The sequence below is a fragment of the Pinus tabuliformis genome, chromosome 4_1, assembly GCF_031772625.1.
Source record: "Pinus tabuliformis cultivar Carrire ecotype Pingquan chromosome 4_1, CPIR1, whole genome shotgun sequence".
Lineage (NCBI taxonomy): Eukaryota > Viridiplantae > Streptophyta > Pinopsida > Pinales > Pinaceae > Pinus > Pinus tabuliformis.
In genome coordinates, this window is record NC_142303.1 from 277,679,227 (window position 1) to 277,690,838 (window position 11,612).

At 37.6% G+C, this 11,612-nt stretch overlaps 1 protein-coding gene across 1 annotated transcript; it reads right to left on the minus strand.

The window, feature by feature from the left end:
- Window positions 1–5,136: 5,136 nt before the first annotated feature.
- LOC149175341 (E3 ubiquitin-protein ligase RSL1-like) lies at window positions 5,137–7,204 on the minus strand. Its single transcript, XM_089419612.1, has 3 exons — window positions 6,674–7,204; window positions 5,903–6,591; window positions 5,137–5,504 (listed from the first exon to the last, which is right to left on the minus strand). The coding sequence occupies exons 1-3, from the start codon at window positions 7,043–7,045 to the stop codon at window positions 5,420–5,422; spliced, it is 1,146 nt and encodes a 381-aa protein (XP_089275738.1). The 5' UTR covers window positions 7,046–7,204; the 3' UTR covers window positions 5,137–5,419.
- Between the last annotated feature and the right edge of the window lie 4,408 nt (window positions 7,205–11,612).

Consider the following 11,612-nt stretch of genomic DNA (forward strand, 5'->3'; position numbering starts at 1 on the left):
GCATCTCAAGGTACATTCAGGGAAAGCAAGAAGCCCAACTAATATTTTGGGTATGCAGCCTACAAGACAAAACTAATTGAAGCAAAGCCATCCACTTTTGAAGAAGTTGTCAATCACCAAGAATGGAAGGATGCCATGAATGAAGAATACCAATCCATAATGAAGAATGGAGTTTGGGAGATCGTACCTAGGCCTGAAGACAAATATTTGGTAACTTCCAAGTGGCTCTACAAGATCAAACATGGAGCAGATGGAAGTATTGATAAATATAAGCCAAGATTTGTGGCTAGGGGCTTCTCTCAACAAGAAGACATCGATTATGAAGAGACATTTTCTCCAATGGCAAGATATACAACTATTTGTTCGTTGGTCTCTTTGGCATCATCGATGGGATGGAACATCCACCAAATGGATGTCAAGACTACATTCCTAAATGGCACAATTGATGAGGAAGTATATATAGAGAAACCCTTGGGATTTGAAGTTAAAGACAAAAAGGTATGGGTTTGCATATTGAAGACGGTACTATATAGCCTCAAGTAAGCACCAAGGGCATGGTATGTTAGGATGGATGCATACCTATAAAGATTAGGCTTCTCAAAGAGTTCTACTAATCCAAACATTTATATTACGGTTGTGAAGGGAGAGTCAGTAATCATTCTTACGTATGTAGATGATCTTCTCTTGACAGGTGTGGAAGGTCGAATTGAAAAATGTAAGAAGCGAATAGCAACAAAATTTGACATGAAGGATCTAAGGTTAATGCACTACTATTTGGGACTATAAGTCTGGCAGGGACCTGATGAGATCTATCTAGGTCAAAGGAAAGTATGTGATCAAGATGTTGAAGAGGTTTGACATGATGGATTGCAAACCAATAACAACCCCGATGATCACAAACTTGAAAAGTCTAAGGAGTTCTTAATCAAGCCCTGTGTATCCTTCCAGGTATAGGCAATTGATTAGCTCACTAATGTACTTGGTGAGTACTCGACTAGACATATGTTTGCAGTAAATATTCACAGTCAATTCCAAGTGGAGCCGAAGCATGATCATTGGATAGTGACAAAACATATATTGAGATATCTGCAAGGAGCAATCCACTATTGCCTAAAATATGATACGAGGAATAATGTCCACTTGATTGGATATACAGATTCTGACCAGGGAGGCAGTGAACAGGATGGAAGGAGAAAGCTTGACCTCCTTAGATCACATTCATCACTCACTCATTCAAGCGAAGGAGGAAGAAGAAGAAGGCAGCGAAGAAGGAAGAGGATGAAGGAGACTTGCCTTTGGACTATTTCTCTCTCACACGTATGAAGGAAGGCCACAGTTTCTGCAGTTGATCTAGGGTTTTCTTCTATAGGTTCGATCTTGAAGAAGGAAAGGAAAGAAGGTCAAGTGAAGGTCACTATAAATTATCCTCAAGCTCCAGAGGGAAGAGAAAGCCAAGTGAAGGTCTGAGGAAGCCTTGGGAGGCTAAAAGAAGCTCACACGTGTGGCAGCAACATCTGCAGGAGGGCCGAAAATTTCAGGTCTACAGTGAAGGCCGAAAATTTGCAGTTGGGGGTCGAAGTTGTGCTACTGGAGATTTGACTGGGTTTGACTTGAACAAGGAAAGCACATCATCCAAAAGGGTTGTATTTGGTCTTGGAGGGTATTGGCCTTTGTCTAGAGGTATTGGCCTTTGTCTAGGGTATTGGCCTTTGTCATTTGAAGAATCTATAAGGAAGAGAAGAGATTCGTGGGCTTTCCTCTCAAGTGGAGAGGTTTTGGCCCTAGCTTGCAGCCTATATTCTATGTTCTTGTTTTTCTTGTTTTTGGTAGTTGTTTGATGATATACAAACATAGTAATAAGTGATGAAACTAATAAGTAAGAAAAAGTAAAAAGACATCACAAGCAGTTATCAAGAAAAGAGAAATCACTCTAATCACTGCCCTATAGATTTCTCAACAGATGTGAACCTAATGTCTTTCCAAAGCACCAAAAGCCTTCGTCAAAAGATTACTTTCATCAATATGCAACAAATAGCTTGCTTCCATGTAAAGAACATTCTTTGTGTTCTTTGCACTAATTTGTCCGACTTAGTCCTATTTTCCCTTTTAATACAATTGAAACAAATGATGGAACTTGATTTGCCATACCTCTATGGAATATCCTTAAGCTTGTTGGCTTCTTCACTTGGTTGATCAACTTTGGACACTTGAAGGCCCTCTTTGTTGTCCCATTTGGAGCTATCGAATTGTTGCAATCATTGTCTTTCCTCAATCAACATTATTCTCCACAATGGCTAGTTTCTTTTCCTCCACAATGGCTTCAATGTGAACTCTAGTGTTTTTCATGAAAGCAATCTTCTTCGCTATAGTGACATCTTTTTTAGTTGTACCCAAAGGTGCTCTGCATTGGGCAGCATTTGAGCATTCACGATCCATCACTATTCCACCATGGTATCTAAGACCTTCATGACATGGCCAAAATTCAACCCCTATCAGCTACTTTATTTGTCGGCTACTTTATCCGTTGGCCATTCTTTGTGAGGCCTCATCCTATGTACCTCATCGTTGTCAACAACTTCAGACCATTTCTGTTTGTACTCTTCTCAAAGTTGCCATTGGTTTCTTCCATTGGTTCATAATGAAGATTGGATCTCGGTGATATGTCCACCTGTCTTTTTGGTCTAAGCACCATGACCGCAATAGGCTACTTTGCATTAGAGCATCTAGTCTTGTTTTCCTCAACTCCTCAATGTCTTCTTGGAGTCAAAACAACAACTCCTCCTTGGCTGCTAACTCCTATTGCAACTTCTCTATAGTGTGCTCATGTAATAGTTCTGTTTGTGCTAACCTGTCCACGAGATTCCACAAGTTTCTGCATCATGGTAGAGAGGAATACATCTGTTGTCTATAAGTTAGACAACAACTCTTCATTCTCTCTTATGGTCTACTGCCGCAGTCTCAATTTTCAATATTCGTCCTAAGTCTGTTTATTGATGGCTTGCAACTTGTTAAAACTTCCTCTCTTCAAAGCTTTCCCTGTGGTTGTATTGCTACTTGTCTTGAAGTCGAGGATTCAAATTGCTACGATACGATAGGATCCATAATCATTCAGCCAATGGCCAATATGATTTGTCCACACAGATTCTCATTTATTTTCTATTGTTCCTTCTTTCTATGTTATGTTTCTTCTATGCAAATTAGTTGTGGTCGTTAATTTACTTCTCAGTGCTATTGTGTATTAATCAGCAACACATTGTAGGGAAAACAACATTTATACACACCAATGAACCTAGAGATTTACCCCGGAAATCCAATCAGGAAAACTAGCAATAAACAAGGTGCTTGGTTCTTCTTGTCTACAGTGAAATGCAAATAACAAGGGGTTTTTTAAGAACATTCGCCCTTGTGTTGGAAAATTCTACTACCACAAAAGGATTTACCTCGGCACTATCAAAGTCTTTCCTCCAACATTTTTTGGAATAGTAGGTCATGACAAATGTTCTCCTCTGCTCACTCTTGACAGAATGATGGGTGCTCCAGTAGCAGACCAGTAGAATACTTCTTTCCACAGACTTGTGGATGATTGTTATCTGACATCCTAAGTTATGAGGATATGGATACAGATACGGATCGACCATCTTTTGAAAGGTTGAGATCCAAATACAATGGGGAAACGCCATGTACAAAAATTAAAATAATATATTTTTAATTTTAAAAAATATACTCAAACTTAAAAATCAAAATCATTCATGAATCACAACATGAGAACTGAAATCATTAAATAATTTACAAATCTGAAGACTGAAATCAGGATGCATAATGCCTTATACAAAAAGGATAGTTTGTAAATACAAAATTGAGTGTCTCATCAATGATCAATGATCATTGATTAACTACATAACCAAAAATGCCTCCACATCCTCATCATCAAAATATTCAAACTCTATATCATGTTCAAATTGTCATCTTCCTTGAAATATGCCTTAAAATCTAAAACTTCCCAACTAATTATAAGGAAAATGAAGACTATAAACTGTTTGAGAACATGTTGCAGTGCATGTATCATAGTTTTCTAAGAAAAGTTTTCACTTAAAGTCGGAGGGGATTGATCTAATTAAATTATTAATGACACAATCATCTTTTGTATACAAAGAAAACTGATATATAAATATACTCAAAGCTTTCCTAGAGCTTTCCTGCTGGCATTATCAAAAATTGAAAATTAAAACTTTAATGTCTAAAACCTATCCTGCTAGCATTATCATGTGCTATACAAGCCACAGGCTGCAATTCCTAGAGCTTTCCTGCTAGCATTATCAAAAATTGAAAATTAAAACTTTTATGCTAAAACCTGTCATGCTAGCATTATCATGTGCTATGCAAGCCACAGGCTGCAAGTAATTAATAATTTACTTATACAGGTTACTAATTAATAATAGGTAATCTAACTAAAAGTTCAAATAGAAATTTGGTTTTTAAGGGTTTTAAATAGGTGGCGAATATCCTTAAAAAAAAGTGAAATTCTAATGTTGTTTGCTTGGGATCCGGTGTGTGAGGCCTAGTTGGCACAGGATCCATTTCTGCAGCATGAGATCTGTTTCTAAGTTTGAGGGCTCTGTTTACATGGTGGATCCATGTCTGAAACGTGGATCTGCAGATCCAGCATCAAGACCCCATGGACCTGGTATCACAGCTTACATGTTTTCTTCTCTTTGTGTATTAACTAGGGCTACTTTAGGACCATGCAATAAACTTTCTTCAAGACTGGTTGATTTTCTCCCGAACAGATCAATCTCTCCTTTGCTAAGTTTACCTCACAACTCTAACTCCTTCAATTGGATCGCCCTCCCCTTACACTGGATTAATTCCTACATTTTAACAAAGCCTTTTTTTAATAAAGAACTAAACAAAACTTTATCGTAGCCTTCTATGGTCTTCAAAAAGATTTCAGTAAAGAGACTTCACAAGGTCCTTTGAGGCTTTCTCTTGACTCGTGAAACTTCGCAAGAACCTTGACTATCAAAGATCCACAACAGGTATGGGGCTGAACTTACTACATTTTAAGTTTGTTTTTGGTCAAGCATGTATCTCATGAATGAAATCTTCATGGCATGCGCTTTGACGAAGAAGTTCTGGTATAAGAACAAATTGTGAATACACTTGAACACAACATTGTAAACATACTTGAATACAGCATTACTATACATGTTCAATAATGAATGCACATTAATTATTCAACATCTATACAACCTGAAAAACAGACAATTCCCCTGTGTAAGAGAATCAGGACTACAATGCAAAGATCAACTTAAAGAGAAACCACAATGGAATTTGGTAAACAATATTTACAGCCATATGTATTTTTCACAACTTTGTTGTCTCCCAGGTCCCAAATCCAAGAAAATCTCAGCTCCTTTTATCATTCTTCCCACCCAGAGCATTTGCAAGGCACTGTATCATTCTTCCACTTTGATCCGCATTTATAACAAAACTCGTAACCACATCTGAAACAACACCAACCACCATATGTTTCAGTTCTCCTTGTGGTTTAAATAACCAAGCAATGCCTCTTAGTTTTCCAGTATTGAACAGCAAATTTCAATGACAGATTCACCAGAGGCGAGGGAAAGATATTAGATAAGTAGTTTTCAAATACCAGGTTTGCCTAAGCTAGATACATTTGAAGAAACATCTTTGTTAAGCCATGGACAATTAGTATGTAGCTTTGCTTTTCAATTGGAAATACTTAGGCATCCATATGCACACAGTAAAGATATCATAACCTACAGCTACGATTAGAAAATCTAATTTTCAGATTGGAACCAATTATCTTTATCAAAGACAAATAGGGTATTATCAAAAAAAAATATTCAACAAAAATGCATTTTACCAGTTTACTGACCTGCAAATCATGTGACAGCATCCAGACGTTTTTTCAACAATTTGTCCACATTTTCCACACAGTTGCCAATCTTTTTTTTTGGCGAGCTTTAAGAGCAACAAATCATCTTTGTCCCTCTCGGAAAAAGACAATTTCTCCAGGTCAGAGCAATCCAAACCCACATGCCATGGCACACCACATTGAGCACAAAACAACCTTCTGCATTCAGGGCATTCTGACTCTTTAATAACAACAACAGCTGGCTCAGTTGAGCTTCCTACTTCAGGCACATCCTTCAACAAGAGTGCCGAGCAATCCTTGAACGGGCAATAGAACTTCTGAGAACTGGGAATCTCTTCTTCCACCAATGCCAGACACCATTCTTCTAGGGTTTGTTTGGGAAGGATCAATTGACACTGTTGAGGACTTAAGTGCTCGCTGCAATTGGGCTCAGGGCAATGAATGGTCCCCATTTTTTCTTTCAATCTGCTTTGGATATGCAGGACCATGCAATTAGAACAAAACCTGTGCGAACAAACCATACCATCGAAAAACTCAGATGGGCATTCTGCTTCTAAACAGATACTGCACTGTTCTTTCACAAGAGGGGTATCTTCACTTGCTTCAACCACTTCCTTGCCTTCCCTTCTTGCCCTTTTGGGCGAGGGAACCGATATGTTTCCGCTTCCCAGGCGTTTACCAAATGAATCCTGAGGATAAAACAAATTCCAAAAATAAAAAATAAAAAACAAACCAGCGTTAATTGAATGGCCATGAAGAATGAATATGAACCTGGGTGGGATCATCGTTTTCTGATAGAGTACTGGAAGCCGCTGGATTTGAATTTGAAGGAGAGAATAAATTTGCAGATTTGGATACTGTCGGTTCCTCTTCAAGCAATTGAGGTTTAGATGCTATCAATTCCTCTTCAAGCTGCAGTTGAGATGTATAGGACGCACAAGAGAAATCCATGACTTCTTCCAGTTGAAGTTGCAGCGCATAGTCATCCAAAGATGCTTTGATGGCTTTCTGAAGTTCATTTCCGTCTCCATTTCCATCTCCATCTCCGTCTTCTTCCTGCTCCCCCTCTTCATCGCCTTCTTCTTCCTGCTCCCCTTCTTCATCACCTTCGATTATATCGGTTGCATTTCCGTGCTCGGCCATCTTTTAAAACTAAATCAAACCCAAAACCCAAACAAACAAAACACATCTATCATTTTACAGTCTTTGACAGCATAAAAGATCATATAATAGGCCTAATTTCACAAGGCATATATATAATATGCTTTGATATTTATTCCTCGCAAATTCCATGAATTTCTGACCAGTTCTAGAGTAGTCAAGAAACAGATGTTGATCTATGTCGATTCACTATAATCCGAGTGGTATAGTATGTTTTTTTTGTAAGTTATTATAGTATTTTTTTAAGTTATAAAAAATAAAGTGGTATGGTAAAAAAAAATTAAGTTAATTTTTTTTTTTTAAGTTATAGGTTTAAATCTAAATGGGATATAGAGTGTTTATTTAGACCATCAATATCAATATGGAGGTAGATCCCTGGTAAGGAGGAAGTTTTATACGTCAGTTTGCCATCAAAATTTATGGAAGTGGAATTTTTATTCTATAAATAAGGAAATCTTATAGGTAATAATTGTATAGAATTGAGTTTTTTTTACAAAGGATTTCTTATCTTATAGATAAAAAAAAACTCTTATAAGTCAATGTAACGAGTCAAAAAAATTCTTATCCTATACATAAGAAAACTCTTAAAGGTCAATGTAACAAGTCAAAAAACTCTCATAGGTCAATGTTTAAAGGTTAATGTTTAAAGGTCAATGTAACAAGTCAAAAAAACTTTAATAGGTCAATGTAACAAGCGAAATAATGGTATAGAAGTAACTCCTTAATCTTATAAGCAAGGAAGTATATTAATTTAATGTTTAAATTAATTATGTTATTATTATTATATGTTCAAAAATTTGTTAATTTTTTTTATAATTGAGTATGAGTGATGTATGTTAAATTAAAAATATATATATACAATTATAGTAAATAAAATTCGATAATATATGATGGGGAGAACCGGAATGGTGGGCTAAGAATCTATGGAAACTCAAATCTCTGGCAAAAGCCAGAGTTTTCTTTTGGTGCATTCTAAAGAGGAAAACTCCTACATGGGACATCCTTCAATCCAGATATATGCAAGGCCCAGGGAGGTGTACTCTATGCAAATCTGAAGCCGAAACCATCAATCATCTGTTTGTAGGATGTCCAGCAGTTAAAAATGTGTGGGTGGAGGTAGGGAAACTGATGAATAAAAAGATATAATGGGTAGGAGAAAATCTCCCTGAGGTCTGGGGTAAATGGTGGAAACAATATCCAGAAGGAAACATGCGGAATCTACCTCCCATCATCTGCTGGGGGGTATGGATCGCTAGGAACCGGAGTATTTTTCAGGACAAGGAATCCCCAACATCATCAATAGCAATTCAGTGTACTTCCATCTACTCAAACATCCCGGAACCAGAAGAGAACAGAACTCCTAGACTGATAAGGGAAGAACAGATTAAAGAAGGCATCCCCTGGGCATATTTTGATGGGGCTTCGCAGAATAATAAAGCTGGAGCAGGAATGATCATTTATGTGAATGCAAATCAGCCTTTGAAAGCTTTAGTGGGGCTAGGGTCTGGAACAAATAACTATGCAGAGATATCAGCCTTAAAACTTCTTCTTTGTTGGCTCATCCAAAGGAATATCTTCACGATTCATATCTTCGGAGACTCTCTAAATGTCATAAACTGGGTTAATGGCCAAAGAATCTGCAATTATATGTTGAAACCATTACTAGAAGAAATACAAGCCTTAAAATTATCTTTTAATAGCTTCTCTTTGTGCCATATATACAGGGAGCGCAATGAAACAGCAGACAAACTTTCTAAGGAAGGTTTGCAACAGAATATGGGCAGCTGGAAAGTTGTAGAGGAGGATCATGGACAAATTCGTGTGGCGGATCAGCCTCCACACTTCTAGCTCCAGGGATGTTGATACAGTTTTACTTTTCATCATCGTTTTGATTTTCATGTCATAGTTTTTTTTAAATCTTGAAAATATTGGAACTAGTTTAAAGTATACTGCTCAATATCCTTATGTATGGGTTGTTTTCCTCTTCTAAGGAGACCCGGTTTTAGACTTGATCACGACTCTTTTTGAAAGGTTCCTCAAGGTTTGTGGCTGGAAAAGTAAAAAGACTAATGGTTTTTACGCTTTCAGCAGATACATAGACAGGTGGTTCTTCACAGGAAGGACAGTTCAGTTTTTTGTAGCAGCTGTATGACATCTCATAACAGCTAAAGGAATGCTATGGCATATGCAATGTAACTTTTTATCTCGTTAATAAAAAGTTCGCTTTTTTCCCCGAAAAAAAAAATAAATAAATTAATTAATTAAATTAAATTAAATAAAATTAAAAAAAAAAAAAATTAGATAATATATTAAAAAAATTAATTATATTACTTTAAAAAATTATAATTTTTAAATTTATTTTTATTTATAGATTTAAATTTTAATATATATAGAGAGAGATTTTAAAGATAAGATTTTCTGAATGTGGAACACACGTAGGATAGGGGTAATCTCACGCAACAATCATGATGTCGAGGCATGTTGAGCAAGCAGAGTCGGGAGGCCTGTAGTAGAACATTCTCGAGAGCATCAGGGTTATAATACTTATGACATTGGTTTTGACAAGCATTTGCAAAATTGGGCAGATGAAATTTGGAGTCACAGAGGGAGTTGCCAGCACTAGTTCTGCGAGTGGCCTCTCTAGAGCATCGAGTTTGTTCACTGGTCAGTGCGCGTCTTCACCGGTGTTCCAAGTGACTCAGTATGGAAAAGTTAGATTGTTAATTGTCTCTAGGGTGGTAATCTCAGACCTGGGCTCGAATTTATCTTCAGGTTTGAATATCTCAGAGAGTCTAGTTCATGGTGTCAAAATTTCCTGAGAGGGACTTCGACGGTTTGTTGCGCAGTGCAGTGGGAGGGAGGTCAGACTAGCAACTGTCGGGTTCTCTCAAGTAATTCATCCTCTAACCCTACCTGTAGGAACGTATGTATGGTTTTCTCTAGTCGCATGGCTCAAGTCAGCCTTAGTGTTATGTTTGTGGTGTAAGTGGTCCTCGTGGACGTTTTTCCTCCTTTCATCGTGTTTCTACTCTAGGAGGCCTTGTGTTTTCCTCTGCTCGGCAGTGAGTTGGGTGTTGGTGTCGATTCGGCTCCTCAATGCCAAGGCTGGAAAGGTGGGGGTCGTCTGGCAAGGTTTTTCATTGAAAAGGCTTGGTATTGTACTTGTAGGAAAGTCGATGATGTGGTCAACCTCTCTATTCAGTATTGCATGTTCAGAAGGGAGGTCAATGCCAATTCCAGTTTTTGGTGGTACCTACAAATGTCAGTAGCATGGTGTGACATATTTGTGTTCGCATCAGAGGCTCTGTGGACATTGTCTATTGCCCATCAGAGACGGAAAGCGGTGACGGTTTCCCCTCTAGTTTCCAAGTAGGTGTGCATCAGGGTGAAAAGCTTTGTTTGTATTGGCATAGTGAGGTTATTTTTTGTGGGTCTATGTAATCGAGGGCCATCCATGCAGCGGAAAAAAGGCAGATCCCGACATGGGGGGGGAGGGGGAGGGGTGGCCAAGGAGAAAGACCTCAAGGAGGTCAGTCGGTGGATGATGGAGAGATGGAACATCCTCTCGGTGGCTCACTTGGGAGAGTATATTTTCCACCCCCATTTGATTCCCTTGAAGCCCAAAATTCACCTTGTCCAAGCTTCGGTTGAGCAATAAGCCCGAGACCGCCACAATGCTCGCAATGAATTTAGTAGTTTGCTTAATGATATTCAGCACAACCAATGGCATATTTTGGAATAGCAAGACTCACTCCATCGCAGCCAAAAGAGATTGCAAGACCGAATGGATAACTTTGAAGGATGTATGGCTCATATGGAATCCCATGTTCATGATGCTTTCCACCACCCTAGCGAGGGTGGTAATGCTGCTCAGAATCCCAATAATGTTAATGTGTAATGAGACGAGTCATATACATTTTGTATTTCGCTGAATTTTGGGCCTGTTGGGCCATTGACATGTGGTCTTATAGTTTGTGCAATTAATATCAGTTTTCTTTTGTTTTTATTTAATGGCCAATAAATCTGATAGGTGTGAGGCCTTAGTTTGCTGGCAGATGATTTTCCCACAATGTAATCACTTCATGAATTAGTAGAAAATTGTCGACTTAAAAAAAAACAAATTAAAGACAAGAAAATGATCATGTGTTGCAATATAGTTATAAATAATGATTAGAAACATTATTATAACCCATTCATGGTTATAATTATAGTAAAGTGGTTGTATTAAAATTAGTTGTTTTTTTAAATAATAATAATGTAATTGTATTATTTTAATTTTAACATTGATATTTTTTATTAATAAGTTTTAAAATCAATAATTATAGTTAATTTTTTTTTGTATCCTAGAGGAACTTAACAGCTCGCCTCACACGTAACTACTAGTAAACCTATGGGGACCTATGATATGTCCTCCCCTCTGTAATCCGGGTCACAACTAGGGGGATTTGAACCTTGGATCTCTCAGTTTTCACAGAATTCACATTACTTCAATCACCAATTGAGCTGCCCCGTGGGACATAATTATAGTTAAATATTATAAAGTAAAATT

Bases quoted from the DNA above. Each gene is read 5' to 3' on its own strand.
- LOC149175341 (XM_089419612.1), bottom strand. From the start codon at position 7,045: ATGGCCGAGCACGGAAATGCAACCGATATAATCGAAGGTGATGAAGAA. The intron at 6,592-6,673 runs GTTCATATTCAT...TTTTATCCTCAG, and splicing joins AAAACGATGATCCCACCCAG to GATTCATTTGGTAAACGCCT. The intron at 5,505-5,902 runs GTCAGTAAACTG...GTGTTGTTTCAG, and splicing joins TGCTGTCACATGATTTGCAG to ATGTGGTTACGAGTTTTGTT.